The sequence below is a fragment of the Mchenga conophoros genome, linkage group LG12 (assembly GCF_057382185.1).
Source record: "Mchenga conophoros isolate Kocher_MC1m ecotype Shallow Benthic linkage group LG12, M_conophoros_male_GT1.1, whole genome shotgun sequence".
Lineage (NCBI taxonomy): Eukaryota > Metazoa > Chordata > Actinopteri > Cichliformes > Cichlidae > Mchenga > Mchenga conophoros.
In genome coordinates, this window is record NC_140537.1 from 6,239,607 (window position 1) to 6,257,360 (window position 17,754).

Sequence of the window (17,754 nt, forward strand, 5' to 3'; positions counted from 1 at the left end):
TTGTAAAACAGCATCCCAGCAGCTGCATAGATGTGCATCAAAAGCAAGAAAACAGTGACGATCGCTTCATTTTTCACCTGTGTTTCACCTGCACAACTTTAAGGGGCAACATAATCCACTACATCTCTAGCACCACAACTCTGCAAGTTCCAAAAGAAATGCACTGCATCCTTGACCTATTTTGTCTAGACTACTTCATAAATGACATAAGAAAAGCAAGAACATGAAAGTAAGTCTGTCCTCTCTCAGACAAGTGCCTGGCTCTGGTTTCTAAAGGAGAAAAATAGGCGTATTGTCCCAAAGAGCTATCCAGAGTGGTGATCAGGGCGCCGTGACCTTGCTGGTGTGGCAGGGGCTGGATGTGGTTTGGGAGGGTCATCCATTTTGTTAATGGTCCTGTCAAGTGACACCTGTGCTTGCCTCTCCCCTGTCTGGAGTGCTAATGAAGCGCGAGAGTGGAGGAGTCTGGGAGTCGGGGTCAATAGCCACCTTGGAGACCGCAGCCACGGCGCTCTGCGCCACCTACGCCCTGTCAGCCAAATAGAGTGGAGCCACAGATACATTATCAGGGCTGAAGCACTAATGGCAGTGGTGTGGCTTTAAGATAGACCGAGTCCTTCCCTTTAAATTAGCATCCAGCAGCTCTGAGTGGAGAATGCTGACTTCAGTAAACCACGGGGCAGCAGCCAAACAGCACAGAAAATGGCTCTTCGCATCAGGACAGTGGCCTCCATGTTTGCGGTTCCTGCAAGAGAGCCGGCTCTCCTCAGGGGAGGTGTCAGCACATTGATGAATATTTCTCTATTAACCGCCTCCCATTGTCAGCTCTGGCCTTTGTGTTTCAGGCCAATCCGTCAGAGCGTGAGGAGCTCCCAGGTCGACGTCTCCCTCAGGTCATTATTGAAGTCCCAGTGACCCGGCACAGCCGTCCTCTTTGCTGAGGTGGCTGCTTCCAGGCCTCACAAGCAAGAATCAGCAATTAAGCGCAGCACCCGCAACAACAAAAGCAATGCGGGCATCGAAGAGTAGGTGGGATGAAAGTCTTCAGAGACTCGCTAACAGGGCTAATGTGACCCAGCGTGGCCTCTTTAGGACGGCCCTGTCAACTGATATGAGCCATGAAATATTACACACAGCCACATATAGCGCGGCTGTGAGAGCCAGTATGATAGATGGGCTTAGATAAGTGCAGTGCTGCAGTCTGGCGAGATTTACTGTGTCCTCTGATGCTTGAGACAAAAAGATACTTCATGGTGCTATATATAGAATAGAAAAGAGGAAAAAAAACAAGTTGAAATGCAATCATGTATCATTTATTTAACAAAATAAGACTTTCTCCTATTGGTGGGATAGCACAGCCATCATTGATTTTTTTTTCTTTGTATATTGTTTGTTGTTTTTTTTTAATCTCTGCACCATTTGTTTGGGAGACTGTAGCTTGCTGACCCCATGTAAGCTTGAAAAAATATTACATCTTTGCATATGTACAAATAAAAATAATGGCATTGTTCAAGATAATTCTCAAAGACATGCAATTCTCCAGAGTCTGAATAACGCAGTGAAGGATGAGGAAAAAACAAAACAAAACAGCAGTAAGGAAAGAAAATTTAAAAAGAGGTTCTCAGAATAAAACCTCACAATCCATCTTCATTATGGTGCAACTTTTTTTGTGTGTGTATGATAGGCATAATGGTAGTATACTTAAATCATTCCTTTTCAGTTAGAATTCATTTGGACAGCAAAACCTCCAACCCCCAGGAGTTGAATACCAAGCGCTTGAGTGAAAAATAAATACAGACTTTTTAAGATCTAGGAGAGATATTGAGAAAAACAAAAGAAATCAAGACAAGTTTATCATTTTTAAGCTCTGCTTCCCACCCGTCTTGGATCACCAAAGTCTGTTCTTTCTCTGCTGCTGCAGTTGATCCATCAGTCTTTTGCCTTTGGAGCACCAGTCGCAATCCTGAGGCTAACAGGTGGTGTTCCTGGCAGGCAGGCCAACAGGCACGATGCCCTGTACTGGTGATGACCCCAATCTTGACTATCCATCTTCAGGGCTGCTCTGGAGAATCCCAAGCTGGTGCCTGCAGTCTGTGGGCATCAACGCAGTTTTGGATGTCACTGGTATCCAAGGGCTGAGGCTGAGCCCAGTCTCTGACTGTAGAGGGCATAGGGGGAGTAGTAGGCTGAGGAGGAGGGCAGGGATGGCATGGGAAGTCCTGGGGCTCCTTGCAAGTGGGATTTGCTGTAGGGGTGGTAGCGTGCCAGACCCAAGCCAGGAGAGCCACGGAGGGAGAAGGAACTGGGCAGGGTACCCGGGCTGCTGGGTGGGGGCAAGTGGAGATGGCAGGAAGCTGTCGATGAAACCGATGATGGATAGGCAGACAACAACTTAGTGTCCACCATACCAGGCAGGGCTGTGTGGGTACGCAAGTGGGCCAGCAGCTCCTCTGATGTTGCAAAACGCTTGTCACAGGGACCCCCAACAGACACCCAGTTACAGGCATGAGGCTGCGGTTCATTAGGGAGCATGAAACCATACGTGTAAAGGGGGTGGGAAAGAGAGGGGGTCGTGCTAGAGGACAAGGAGCTAGAGTGTAGAGAGTGAAGGTGATGTGAGGGGTAAACCAGGGGAAAACCAGACTTGAGGCTCGAAGGGTCATGGACGCAGGTGGAGCAGTTACTGCTTCCTAGGTGGGGTGCATTGGGGTAACTCAGACAGTAAGGGTCCCGACATAAACTCTGCATCAGAGATGGGGGTGAGGCTCCAGTGAGTGGGCTGGAGCTGGGGTGCTTCCCTGAAAGTCCTAAACCCAAACTAGATTTGGTAGGGTCCAAGCCAGGGACAAACTGGGACGGGTAGCCGGCATAAGCCCCGACAATGGAGCCATGGTAGCCCATAGAAGCAGGGGGTAGGGGGAAGACAGAGTGTCCTGGTTTAAATGGGGAGACTGGGGCAATGTGCCCTGAGCCCAGACTGGACTGTGAGGAGGCCTGCGGGTCAGCCTTGCTCTCTGGCCGCGGGCTGCTTGCAGAGCTGGCGTTGCTGGAGTTGGCGCTGGCCCGTACGTGGCTGGAGTTGGCTAACTGTGCACCATCCATGCCTGACTTAGCTGCATCTGAGTCTTTTTTACCAGCGTTGTTGCTATTACTGTCCGAGCTGGCTGGCTCTGAGCTCCCAGGTTTGCTGTCCACGTGTGGAGCCTGCGAGTGTGGTGGGGGCTGTATGGAAGGGGAATGACTTTGTCTGTGGGGCTGGCTCTGACTGTGCAGGGGAGGAGAACTAGAGCCGGGTGACCGTGAATGGGGAGGGAAAGATGGACATGAACCACCACCGGAGCTTCCATTTGGCACCCTGAAAGACGCTTTATCTGAAGGCCCCTTCGTCACCAGAACATCCTTACGGCAGTCGCCTGATGACTTGGAGTAAGGCTTGAAGCTGGATTTGTCCTCCAGGGACTGGTGCTGTTCTCCGGACTTGGATGACCGGCTGGAGGGCTCCTTGTCTCCCAGACTACTGGAGGAGAGGGAGGCCAACTTGGAGGAAGAGGGGGGGTCTGGTTTACCAATTTGAGAGCAGGTCTGTGCCAGCAGGGCCAAAGGACTCTTCTTGGCATCCAGCTGAGGAAAAACAAAAACAAAAGCAATAGATAAAAGATTTTTTTTAAAGCAAATCAAACATTACACCATAAAACCCATACAGATAAAAAAAAATTAATTCCGAGATATTATATTCTAATTTTTCAACAGTGAAATGAATAAAAGACGTCAGAGGGTGAAAGTTGAAGCAAAGTTTAGGTAAAAACGAAGAAAAGAAAATGAAAAACATCGTAAACATTCCATAAATACAAACGGAACGATTAACAACGTGGTGTTAAAGTGGCGATTTTTTTAAAAAGTCTATAAGTTGCAGTCATTTTGTATTTATAAACTCTGGTGTTTTGCATTTTGCCCCCAAAAAACTGCCGTGCGTAAAATGGCGCAGACGGGATTTTCGTCGGATAACATTCCAGCCCTCCTACACTCGTGGATTTAAGAAGAAATAATTCAAATTAAGAAGAATAAGAAAAAGACAAAGAGAAAAACGACATCTGGTGCCGCAGACATATCTTAATTTTTTTTTTCTTATCCACTTACTTCAATACTGGCAGGCGCGGATGTGAGAGGCTGGAGGTACTCCGGGTGCAGCAAGTGGCCGCTGTGCGCCGTCAACATCTTTACGATCCGGATAGGAAGCCTTTTAGCCTGGCGCGAAGGATCCGAGGGAGAAAGACAAGGAGTGGGTGTGGGAACGGACGGTCTCTCCGCTCCTGTCCGGTGTGGATCGTCGGCGGCGCTGCGTTCCGGGGACTGGCTGCGTAAAAGCGGTTCAGGTCCACCGGGGAGATCTCTCATCTGGATCGGGGCGCAAAGAGGGACGGAGGCATGTAACGGGTGGCCGCGGGGTTCACTTTCATTTAGAAGCACATTTCATGGTGATGAACTTTAAAAAAAAAAAAGAGAGAGAGAGTGCAGTAATCCACAGGGCAGTGCGTTGTGCGCGTCCTTCGTGTCGGACCAAAGCTGGCTCTACAGAGGAACAAATCGCCCAAATGTCATCCTTTATGGGGCTCTTTAATATTACCCGTCAGTTATTCCTAAATATTCCTTATCCAGTGTTGGAGAAGATGGAAACAAAAACACCACAAGTAGTCACTGCTCTTCAAAATAACGGGTAAGTTGAAGGAATATCCCCGCAACGGACAGAGTGTGCGACAGTCCTCCCGTGTGAGTGTTTCTCTCCCACTGCAGCAGCCTCACAATACCTCACTTCTTCCACATACTAAAGACGGGAAGGGAGGGATTTCAAAGCAAGGAGCCGCCGTCCAATCATAAGTGCCCGCATTTACAAGCAGGGGCGGAGCGAGGATGGGGTGGAGTGGGGTGAGGGAGGCGAGGGGCGTTTGTCTCCCTGCCTCACCCTCTTACCCAGGGCTGTAATGTAGGTGGAAATCTGTGTCAGTGACCTCCATAAGCCCAGTGCAAACTACACATAAAGTAGCAGTAAAATATTTGCACCACAGATCTGAGAGCAGTTTAAGCAGCAGGAACTTTATCCACAGTGCTTCCACACGCAAACGTCTCCCGACTGCTGGGAACTAACTGCGTGTGTAGTTTTCTGTTGAATGTACCCAACGCCATTCATGGAAATAAGGTACGTGTAATTCAAAATAATAATAACCTACTGTCCATGGGCATTTCTGGCATGTTAATAGCTTTATTGCATTATCACAGCCCCGCTGCCATCTCTGCTGGACATAACTCAATTTTTCCAGCTTAGAGCAAATTCACATGATTCAAGTTTTATGTATTTTGCTGTGACAGCACATGATATCTTTCCATCTTGTTTTGTGCATTCACGTCCCCGCCCTCTCAAAACACTGGCATGTTAAGAGTTGAATGACAGTTGCTATTGTAATTATGAGAAATGGTACTTTGAGAACTCTTCTCCAACTCATACATGCTTATAAAATAAAACTGCAAAAGAGTCCCTCCTTGGCTGCCAAATTAGTAAGCCAGTAATTGAATTTCATTTTCTATAAAGAACAAGCTGTGCTTTATGGGGATTTCCATCCCGGTTTAAACGCCACCTCCTACCAATCAGATGGCTTGGCTCTAACTCCCCCATCCATAATCCAACATATTACAACACTGTAACAGTCAGCATGTTTAAAGTAGTTTCATGGGTCACTGATTACTGGCTAAAGAGAAATCAGAACAGCCCTTTCTTCTGAGGTTAAATAGGTAAAACTGTTTGACATTTCACAGCACAAGCCGGCCTTATCAAGAGGCACTGCCATCAGCCTAGCGCCTTGATTCTAATGGCCGCTGCCATTTATCTGCAGCTGAGTGGAAAGTCAGTGTGAGGAGGATGAAGTCACTTCAGCCTCATTCAACAGCATCACTGTTTGACCTGTCATCATTAGGCTTAGTCATCATTCATCACCCACACGCTGCCACTCACGCTCCAATGACCCAAAGAGATCCAAGAATATGTGAACGTGCACGCCGCCAGGCTAAGTGCGGTGGTACAGTCTCCTGTCTGTTTGTTTAAACCTGTCTGTTGCCACCTCGGGTCGAGACACATAAACAGGTGACGCACTCGCTGCGATATGCAAAGGTAACGCTGAGAGCTTACGATTTTTTTCTTTCTTTCTTTCTTTTTTCTTTTTACAACGTAGACAGCCGGTTAAGTCGTGTGTCTTATTGTTTACCACACAGTCATCCACTTGTTAAAAGGGTGAGTGGGTAAGTCGTAGGTGGGGTTGGATAAGGAAGGGGCGTCCAAAAGGAGACCGAGGAGGAGGGCACTGGGAAAAGCCAGACAAAGGCAGTGAGAGAATGAAACAAGGGAGGGCTCAAACAACAGGGAGCAACTCCTTTCATGTGTCCCCTTGATGTAGGCTGGTAACAGCTGTTTTGGCGTGTCGATGACTGATGGCTGTTTCCTGTTGTGGATATTTTAAGGCGACAGCTTTTCTGTTAAAGAGTTTTCTCAGCATGCCCAGGTCCTGCTGGCCCTTGAGGCATTTCCATGCCTTTTCCATGGTTGTATCAAAGCCTTGGGTTTGGCTGGAACAGCAGCCAAACAAACCACCCCCTGCTCCTCAGGATGGGGGCCGATAGGGGCTGAGGAGGAGCGGACCCCACATGCCCCTGTGATCCTGTGATTTATAAAGCCGCTGAGGCCTGTAATGGACGCTATAGCTCTGTGGTGGGGTCTAATTCATTCCTGTGTTGAAAGCTGCCTTTGCTTGACTCCAGAGTAAATATATAATGCTGACATTAGGCAGCTGAATTCTTCAAACCTGGCTCAAGCAAATCCTCATCTGCTCGTTTGTCTTTGCTCCATGTTTGGAATTGCTGAGGAGTTTTGTGGCGCACGCGGGGATTAGCCTCGTGTAGACGCTGTGTGATCGTTTAATGAGGAGATGACATTGATGTGCACTCATTTGAGTCTTTTTTGTTTCCCCAACACTTCTACATGTTGTCACTGGTGTCAGCCAGAATTTGACAAGATCTGGCTGGGTCCCTCAGCAAACATTTTCTACCCTTACAAAGATCTTGACATTAAATTTCCAATGTCTGAACATTTATTTCATAGTCAAAATTGTGAAGGTTTTAGGGTCCAAGATGTTGCCTTATTATATCCATGAAGCACATTCAAGTATTTTTTGTTCTTTCTCGCAACAAAGAGTTTTTGTATATTAGTCTGTTTTATTTTTTTATTTATTTTATTAGACTGGAACAAAACAAACCTAGGTGGAAAAAAAGATAATCTAGAAAATACGAGCAATAACATGCAAAATTTACATCCTAGCCATATAACTAATATAACTATATGGAAAAGGCAACTTCTGCATCTGCAAAGTGAAGCCAGTTCAGATTTGCTTTAAACCTGCGTTCTTGCTAATGGGCAGCAGGGTAGTCTGACTGCATGGACACAACTGTTGTGTATTTATGAATCGCTAAACATGCCATGTCCAGAGGACTGACCAGGCTCGATCCATGAAATCAGTCGATTTGATTCCTTATCTGTTCTTGTCGATTGTTTTTGGGTTCTCATTGGCTCCGTTTTGAGAGTCACCACCATCGCAAAACAGCAATAAAAAAAGCAATTTGTTGTACTACTCGTTACATTACTTTCATGTTACTCTGTAAAAAGCTGAAACACACTGTCTCATAATCACTATTTTACAATATAAACAACCCCACACACCAACACAAATCCCTAACGAGGACACACGTCTCTAAGATCTTTCTCTTAACAGCGATCGCTGCAGTGATTCTGCTTTAGAAGCATAAACAAATAGAAAGGGAGGCTGCAGCCTGACTGCTCATCTGCTTGTTACCTGTTGAAGTTCAGGGTCTGTCTGCATTCACTCAGCTTTCACCCTGGGTTCTTGGCTAGCTAAGCGTTAGCATGCATAAATGTGCATATTCGCGCTCTAGACTGCATCGCTCTTTTCCTCCTCTAAAATCAGCTGATTGTAGCGTGATTGCATGAACCGATAACCGGGATCGACAGGCAGGCGGACTCACAGTTTCAAGGAATCGGACTACTGGGAGCCAGTTTTCTATGAGAACCAGTTCTCGGTTCCCATTCCTAATTGCTAGTGGTACATGAATGGCTCTACCTTGATAAGAAACAAAACAAACAAACACGCTTTTGCAACTTTCCCACTGGAGCGCTTTAACTCAGAAATGTCGTCACTCCCAAGTTCTGAGATCTGACTTGTGAGTCATGTGGAACGTGGTATTACCACACACATTGCTAACATGCTTAGATTGTAATTAAAGTTCACAGTCACATACACAAAGAGGCTCACCATTTATAGATACATATAAACAAACTGCATGACCATGTTTAAAAAATGGTGTCCCATAATAAACCCCTAATTACTGAGCATGGAGCTGGCAACGTGTGGCTGCTGATAACAACAGTTTAACTGTCAGATACACCACCAATTTAATGGTCAAATGGAAAAATGTGGACACGTGCATTTGCTCTTTTCATAGCATAATATGATTCATATTTCCTGGTTTGTAAGACTAGAACACCGTAGGATGTGGAAACAACGTCCCCTCTGGCTGCCCGCCTCACAACCGTTGCAGTTTTTGGCGTCGGACCGCGACCGTTTTTGGCCTCGGCCATAACGTCGGCGTCTGAAAGATATGTGCCGAGACTGTACAAAGAGGAGAGAGAAATGATAAAAGCGCCAAAGAGGCAGAGGAGGGAAAACGAGTGTAAATAACTCCTATTTAATTATCTGTGACTGACTTATGGGGTGTGTGGAATGGGAATAGAGGCCTGAGGCTGGGGCTCTGCTCAACCCCAAGTGTTTTCTCCAGCAGTAATAAAACCAAGGGGGAAAAAAAGTGGATTAAGACAGTTTCATGGGGTGTAGCAGACATGGCATTTAGACCGAAACACTTAAAAAGAGCCTCGCAGGCAACATTCCAGCCAGGACAGAATGTTGAAACAAGGATTTCCTTGAGCTGAAAGGTCCACAAACAATATCTACACAGTGTACTTAATGTGTTCACACTTCCTCGTTTATCTTTCTGTGGGTGCCTCTCCCTCTGTCTTTGACATACACACACTAATCCTTTCACAGTTGAATGTGCGTGCGCTCGAACGTGCAAATGTAACCCTGTGCGCGCAAACATAAACAGACAGTCCGCACTGTACACGATAACATCTTAACAGTGTGTGTTTTTATAGTGCCCGTACAGTGCCATCTATCTGTCTGCCTACATAGAGAAGCAGTGTGTGTGTCAGAGTCAAAGCTGTGGTTGACAACCTTATCTCTCCGGTTTAGGAGGGAGATTGTCTCTCTTGTCAGCTCATCACGTCTCGCGAGCTAACGCTCTTATCCACTCTGCCTACCTGTCGTCTATCTGTCTGCATTATAATCACGCCGGGATAATAGGCTTCCCCCCGCGTGTGCAGATTGGCGCTTTTATTTCCGAGTCCCGCTCCATGCGGGGTTCCACCTCGTCGTGCTTGCTCCACCTGAAGCACATTCACAGGAAGGCCGCGCAGGGCTGCGCGACGCCCATGACCTCGAGTCGTCACTGCACGCTCGGAAAACAAAAGCAGCTATTGTCCTCCACACGCAGAAGTTATCAAGAGCACGAGGAGGAGGAGGGAAGGAAGGGCCTGCACTGCCAGACAGGGTCTGCCTCAAATCAGATCATCCTGCATTGTTGTGTGAAATTTCAGATGACATCAAAAGATGTTTTTCTTTTCTGCTGGTCTGATGAAGGAGGGTGATGGGGGGGTCATTTTGATGGAAGCACAATCAAGGTATTCACAAGTTGGAGCCGTGACAGGTCTGGTAAAAGGAACAACAACAGGCCGGGCAAAGAAAATCTCCCTAACACATTCCTCACGCTTGTTTAAGTCACTGGTGCTTCCTCTGCTCATGGTCAGAGTCACCGCCTCTGCGTCTTCATCATCCAGTCTTTGTTGAGAGGGAGCATGCTTTCTTGAAGAAAAGCTCCGGCGTTTTATGACAGAATCGAAACCAGAGCAGAGTTTCACAGAAAGAATCTCAAGCTGAGTTTCCAAAAAAAGAAGAAAGAAACGCTGCTCAATCTAGCAGCTCGTTTATTTGAGAAAGTGACTCATTGACATTTGTGACCTGATGAACAGCAAAAGTTACAGCAGTACATGTCAGTCATCGCAACCTCCTCTGGGGCCAAGTCACGTCAGCTGCCAACGGCTTTGATGTGACAAGTGATGGTATCGCTCAATTAAAAGCCTATCAGTGTGAACAGTAAGTAAATCAACACCTTTCGAGCTTGGCACATCAAACAAGTCATTAAAGCAGCCCGCCCATGCCATTAATCTTTCTGCGAGATCTCGCCAAACCAGGGTCACTGCGGGAGCAGGAAAACTTGCAGTGTAAAGAGTGTTAAGTGCAGTCATTATGACAAAGTCAATTCTCAAGACTGATTTTAGGCTCACTAAAAAGAAAACTATCCTGCTTCAACCCAGTCTGACAGCAAAATGCGTCAGAGAAAGGTTGCTCAAACAAGTGTTCAACTCATTTTGTTGCCAGTGTTTCCTAAAACTGCAGTAATGGTGCCTTAAAAGCTGACTGAAAACTAAGATATCATAAAACGTTACCCCAGATCTAGTGGCAATAACATGACCTGAAAACTGATGCTAATAAAACCTAAAAATAAAAAGTAAATAAACACAAATATACAATACAAGTCAAATCCCAGAGGCCTGGGTAAGAGTCCTGAATTCTAATATGGACACCACCACCAATTTATGACATTTTGTGAAATCTAAAAGTACAAAGGCGAGAAAAACAAACAGCCAAACCAGCAAAGACATGTTGTAATTATAGAGCGTCTATTGAAAGCAATATTTTGCACTGTGGAGCAATATAGCCTTCTGCACATTTTGCTGCAAGACCTGGTTGCCTGCTTTATTGAGTTTAACTACATGTGGTCGGACACAAGTTGGGATTTACTTTTATTAATTCTCCATAAAGCATAAAACTGTAGTTTGAGAACAGGCAGTAATGGAAAACACATTCCAGACATAGACCTGGTGTGGTCAAAAATATTTTTCTCGGTTGGGTCCTTGTAGTGACAAAGCACCGCGCTTGTCCCCAGCAGTATTTCACCGGCTAGGATGAATACATGAAAGTGAAGCACTGCCATATATCAACCTCCACCGCCCCCTCCTCCTTCCCCAAAGTGCTGTATGTGAGCTGTGCAAAGTCACACACAGCCGTTTGTTATGCGACTGTGCATTCTCATTTTCGAGCTCTGCGTTGAGGGCTACGGGCCAAGCTGACACTTATGAAATATTTCCCTTGCTGACCTTAGCTACTGCCTCAGCTGGGGAGATTAATCCTCTGTCGGCAGACACTGGGAACACACTGCAACTGCAGCACACACACACACACTGACGGCATCTCGGTGACTAGGAAACACAGCAGTTGCAACAGCAGAGGCACACAACTCTGTTCTTGGTAGTAATAATTACAGCTTCTGTTGATTTATTTCAGCTACACTTGATAGCGTGCCAGTTGCAAGGGAGGTGTAAAGAGAGTTAGCTGGAATGCAATACAGGTTCTGAACCACAGTTATACAGCAAATATTGCACAAGCCTCTAAATAAGCAAGATGCAGGCAGTGCAAGGATATAGAATCAACAAAGAGTTTTTACTCTAGAAGCACTCCTATGTGATTTCATTTTCAGGGTATTTCTATTATGGTCGCCACAAAGCAAAACTCAGAGTGAAGGCAAGTAAGGGAAAACTGCTGGCTTCTAGTCAAGAGGCCAAAATGGTGAAGAGCACGAATGACAGGGTTTTTTAAGGAGAAAGAAAATTAGGATAAATATAGAAGGGAAGCAAAGAAAGACTGTACATAAAGCTAGCTGTAGCTGCCATATGATTCAGTTCAATTCAGGTTTATTTTATTTATATAGCACCAAACCACAACAACAGTTAATTCAAGGTACTTTATATTGTGAGGTTAAGTTACTAAAAGAATACAAGAAAATTTCAATATTCATACATGCCCCCCAACACACACACATCGTGAGCTAGCACTTGGTGACAGTAGGAAGGAAAAACTGCTGGAGAAACCTCCAGCAGAACCAGGCTCAGAGAGGGGCGGGGCCATCTGCCACGACCAATTGGAGGTGAGGCCAAAGACACTGTGGAAAAGCAATAGAGATTAATAATTTATAATGAGTTCTTTCCAAGTGAGGATTGGAAACTTGGTCTTTCTAAGTTGAGGAGGCGTTCCACAAATTTTTTTGACTTATTCAGGAATGCACCACAACGGAGGGTTCAGAGTGACCTCTGGTAAATGATCCTAAGAGGTCTTTAACATTAGATGGGGTCATCACCGCCATCAACATCACTTAAGCAAAGTGATGTCATGGTTGCCATCTTGGTGTTTTAAAACCAGATTAAGCTAAATTGTGTTAAAACCGTATGTGTGTTGCCAACAGGGTAGTTTTTTCAACATGCTAATATCCACAGATTGGCAAATAGCTAATATAGGTCCACATTGGTCAGACTGTAGTAATGAAAAACCCGGAAACCTAAACCTAAAATACAAGCAATTATTTATGATGTTTAAGTTATGATGACCTTTCTTTGCTTCCATATTTCAACACTCTCACCCTGAGGCAGAGCAGCACTGTGGACTCCATCCACAGAACCTTTTTCTTCCCCCTGAAGGTTGACCAAGTCTCTGTCCAGCCCTGTCTTCTCTTAATGTGTAGCAGCAGATGACTTGGCTGAGTTTGGTCTTTTGTAAAAGGTTATTTGGTTGACAGGAGAGAGAGCAAGCTGCTCTTGCAGTTCCTGCCAGAAGGTTGCACTACCGGTGTATCGTAAATTACTCAAGACAGTGAACAAGAACAGTGGGGGTGGAGAGCAGAGGGGGCAAATGGCAGAGGAAGGAAAGGGGGTGAAAGAGTAAGTGCAATTTTCTTTTTGGTCCACGGTGATGAATGAGTCTCTGAGCAAGGCAGAAAATACATCATATCACCTTTAATTGGTACACATTTCTGCAGCCGTAACTCAGTGTTTAAAAATAGACAGTGGAGAGTGAAATACGACATCATATATTCCACCCAGTGACACTTTTACAAGCCCTCCTTGCAGTATAAAGGCATTGATTGCTATTTCAAAGCTCCACGTTAGAGTCAGTGAGTGCTGAGTATCTCCAGCTGCCAGTGACTTTAACGCATGAAGACCAAAATGTTTTGTGGTTTTCACATAAGCTTTTTTAATATGGAAAAACTGCCACGAGTCTTTACAAAACATTTCAATCACGAAAGATAAGTGTTTAAGAAGGATTAGGTGTTTTTCTATCCACTACGGGTGGTCATAATGTTGAAAAACAGTGACAAGTTGGGGGGAAAGGAAAAAAGGAAAATTCACAGCTCTCAAAGTGGCTGCTAAAATGATGTATTTAAAATCTATTTAGCAGTCGGATGACATTTTATTGGAGTTGTTAGTTAGCTTGATAGTAAAGATGTTTTTCCTGTCATGACTCCAGTGGGTGGTGGTGGGCTGACAGTGCTGGAAGGCTCATGTTTTATAATAAAAGGTAACATAGGCTGTTACAGAGACGTTACAAGAGCGTATATAAGAAAGACTGTAAGAGATAGATGTAGCCACTGTGATGTGTCCTAAAGTTAGCATTCTGTCTGCTAGCATGTTGAGATTTTGGAGCCAGTGACCGCATTTGGACAAGAAGGTGCTAATTCATTTAACCCTAGCAAGTTTGAGTAGCTAGCTTCATCAATAAACTCTGAAAATGTGACATACAGACACAGCTGCTCGCTAACTAAAGCTGACTCATAAAACTACAATTGAACAAAACTATCTCATAAACATCTGCATCACACAGAAGGTCATATTAGCAGTAAGATAAATCCATGACATTGTTTCAAAAGGCGCCAACACCACAAATACAAGAAGGAAACCGACTTTAGTTTTTAGACAATAGATGGTATAAAACATGGACGTTACATGTAGGTCAGAGAAATTGAGCCAATGCAGAGGTGCCTTAAACTTGCTTTCTATCTGAAGGACACCAGATGGTAACGGGTGTGGACTTCCAGTCCTGTAGAAGTGTCTCAAAAACAACTTTCTGACTTGGCCATTGTAAACACATTTTATTGTCTCAGTCACTTATTTGAATCATTTTGTATAAAAAATTAAGTCTCATCTCCAGGATTCAAACCAGGACTTCATAAATCAATGGGTGGAGTCAGAGGAGATTGGTACATCTGTCTGTCACAGCAGTCACACCCATATCTTTAGGCCATAATGGTATCAGATGGGTGAGTCATTAGAAATTCCACCCACTGTAATTGTTGTCTTGCAATTCTTGTAATTTTCTGTTGATGGGCTCCTTCTTCGTGAAGGAGCCTAAGGAGCCTATCAACAGAAACCAAAGCTGTTCTTGTACCGAGCATGTTTTTAATTGCTGTAAAGTGCAGCATTTTAAAAGTGGTGATTTCCTTAATTCTCAAGCCAGACTCTGGTGTCCTTTAGAGAAAGTGACGTTTTTGGGATTTCTGCACTGGCATCATCTATTTAGACCATCACAAAAACACTACTGTAGCTTCTGTTTTGGAAAAGTGAGGCCAGCATGAAAACAACGTAAAACTGCAGTCAATCTGAAGACCACTAAATAATTTCCTATAGAGGTCTAGTGCATTCTGACTTAACCTCAGTAGACAGTTTGTTGATGAATTTATGGCCTTGGTCATTTGTTTTTGGTTATATTTAATAAAAACTTAAGTTTGCTTTGTAAAGATTAATCATATTATATTTGAATGGAGTGTTTTCAATGGTGTGCATGTGATTGACAAGCCATTAGCCAATGAGCAAAGGGTTCACAGCCAATCTGATGGCAGAAATGTTCATCTAAAGCCTTTAAAATAGGATGTCATCAACTGATGGATAATGTCATGGTCTCTAAGTCCACATTTTGTGCTGTTTGTCGTTTAGCACTGGAGGTTGCTGCTTGATGAAAGTAATGTCACTAGCATCCATTTGTATAAATTCATGAGTATAAATTGTCAGTCTGCAATCATGCTCAAAAAGACAATGCTAGCATGCTTAAAATGTAGCTGTTAGCATGCCAACAATTTCTAATTAAGTACACTAATTTTGATTTGTTGTTCAAATTCATCCTAAAGAAGACATGAATGGACCAAATGTAAGGACAGTCCATGCAGCATATGTTGAGAAATATGCAAAAGGGCAAATTAGGCAAGCAACGAAGTCAGTCATCCTCTGGAGACCATGCACATCAATATAATTCAGTTTAACAAGATCAGACCTTTCACTCTAGACACATATATTCAAGTTCAATAATATACAGAGCAGCATGGTGTGGATTATTATCTGCTGCGTCAATGCTATTGGAACCAAGAGCAAAAGAAATAAAGAAAGAGAGCCACTTATCTACTTCAGGAGTGCAAGAGAACAGGGTAGAGACATGGTTAGAGGGAGAGACTGCTGACTGGACTTATGGCTTTGGCAAATTTCAAGTTCTTCTCAGTGAGCAGTTCCCAGCTGTAAATTTACTGTGTTTGTTCGAGCTGCTATTAAAACCAAATCCATGGCCAAATCCAAGGTCATTTATTTCAGCAGGCCAGCAGGGAGGAATTTTCCCCCCTGACAAACCGCCTATCCATCAATAACGGAGAAAATGGCAGGCAGGAGAAAATTAAAGTGCATACATGTATATTTTATCATCGTGTCCTTGCCTGTGATTTATGGTTATGCTTCCATGAAAGTAATGTAGTGTAATTTTACATGATAACATACAAACTGAGCGAAACAGGAGGCAGAGGCAAACACTACGGGAAACTTAAAGGTTTTCATGAAAGTTACGGTCACGTGAATCCGACCTATCTTACATTCCAAGGTGAATTTGTTACCTCGCACCACCATGTATGTATTTTTGTTTACAGTATGTAAACTGTATAGATGTTTGCATATGAGCACAACATTTAATGAAAAGTAATTTGACTTTGAGCAACTCATTTTCATCAGTAATCATCACCTTATAAGGTACTTTATGAGAGTCTGTGCTCATTTTCAGTTGACCTCATCCTGTAACACAGATGTGAAAGTGTGAGCACACACCTGGAGAGCCGGCAGCGGCAATTTCATCACTGCTTATTACACAAAACATAATGAGAAACACAGACCTCTCCTCTCCACAATCTCTCTCTCTCTCTCTTACACACACACACACACACACACACACACACACACACACACACACACGCAAAGATTTCTCTGGAAATAATTTAAGGTACTTTTTAAAAACGTTCTTTTATCCACCAGAGATAATGCTTTATAAACACATTATGTTTCTTATTTTGTTGCTGTGAGTTGGTGTGTTGTATCAGTGTATCTGTAGTGAGTGCCAAGAATCTGCCCTTGAACAGGAGCAGCCAAGGTTAAAGCCTTGGAGTCAGCAAACACACTTTCTCAGTGTCCCTGAGCAAAGACACAGAAGCCCTCACAGCTCTGGGAAATGTCGTTATGGCAGATGACCTCTAACCACCTACTTGGCTCAGAGGTGAAACAAAGAGACAGGTCGGTTGGCGAGGTTTTTTAAAATATATTTACATTAATGATACTTTACAATAAAATTATTTTACAGTCATGCAAAAACAAATTAAATAACTTGAACCACCTTTAGCACCAATAACTTTAAACAATTGTTCCCTGTACAACTTTATCAGTCTCCTACAAGTTGTCGAGGCCCACTCGTCTTTACAGTGTTGCTTAAATTCAATAAAGTTTGTGGGAGTTTTTTACTGCACAATCCTCTTAAGGCCCTGCCTCAGATTGAGGTTGACATTTTGACTGGGCCATTGAGACGCCTTGATTCTTTGCTATTGTGCTTGCGACCTCTATCCTCTTGTATGACCCCAGTTATGGTTAAGCTTTAGATGTTGGACTTATCACCTCACGTTTTGACTCTAGAATACTTTGATCGACACAATGGTGCAAGGTGCCTGTATCCCGTAGTTGCATAACAAGCCCAAATTATCACCCCTCCACCACCGTGCTTGACAGTTGCTTTGAGGTGTTTGTGCTGGTATACTGTGCATGGTTTTAACATGGCACTTAACAGGACACTGTTCCAGAAGGCTCACATGCAACTTTGCGATATTGAGCCATGCTCTTGTGCTCTGGCAACCCTTCCAAACAAGCTGTACTTGTTCAGTCTTTTTCTAATTGTACTTTTAGGAATTTTAACAGTGAACATGCTAACTGAGGTATGCAGAATCTAAGATCTAGCTTTTCAGTTTGCTGCAGTTTCTCGGAGCGTTACATAGTGTGACCTTGAAATGAATTTCCTGGGATGTTGACTTCTCTGAATATTGTGTCATAGTGTTAACACACATCTGAGTCCTGTGAAAACTTCCTTCATTACATGAATATATTTTACATGATTAGATCTAATTTTGACTTCCTCAGCATTTGTTTGACATACTGTGAATTTTTTCCCTTTAATAAGACGCATGGGCAGAGCCAAGGTGCGGTTCTTCCTTCTTGGCCACCTCACACTGAGCCGCCCTTTTAACCCTCTGGGTCCAGGGTATAATTGGCCGTTTTTGACTACTTCTGATTTTACCTCTATATTTCACCTTTAAAATATGTTTGTTGATCTAAATTCAGACAAAAAA

General features: G+C 44.0%; 1 protein-coding gene across 1 annotated transcript; it reads right to left on the bottom strand.

Annotated features, from left to right (window-relative positions):
* Positions 1-1,297: 1,297 nt before the first annotated feature.
* On the bottom strand, positions 1,298-4,814 carry znf703 (zinc finger protein 703). Its single transcript, XM_085293476.1, has 2 exons — positions 4,138-4,814; positions 1,298-3,621 (listed from the first exon to the last, which is right to left on the bottom strand). The coding sequence occupies exons 1-2, from the start codon at positions 4,393-4,395 to the stop codon at positions 2,119-2,121; spliced, it is 1,761 nt and encodes a 586-aa protein (XP_085149602.1). The 5' UTR covers positions 4,396-4,814; the 3' UTR covers positions 1,298-2,118.
* Between the last annotated feature and the right edge of the window lie 12,940 nt (positions 4,815-17,754).

Bases quoted from the DNA above. Each gene is read 5' to 3' on its own strand.
- znf703 (XM_085293476.1), bottom strand. From the start codon at position 4,395: ATGAGAGATCTCCCCGGTGGACCTGAACCGCTTTTACGCAGCCAGTCC. The intron at 3,622-4,137 runs GTAAGTGGATAA...GTTTTTCCTCAG, and splicing joins CCGCGCCTGCCAGTATTGAA to CTGGATGCCAAGAAGAGTCC.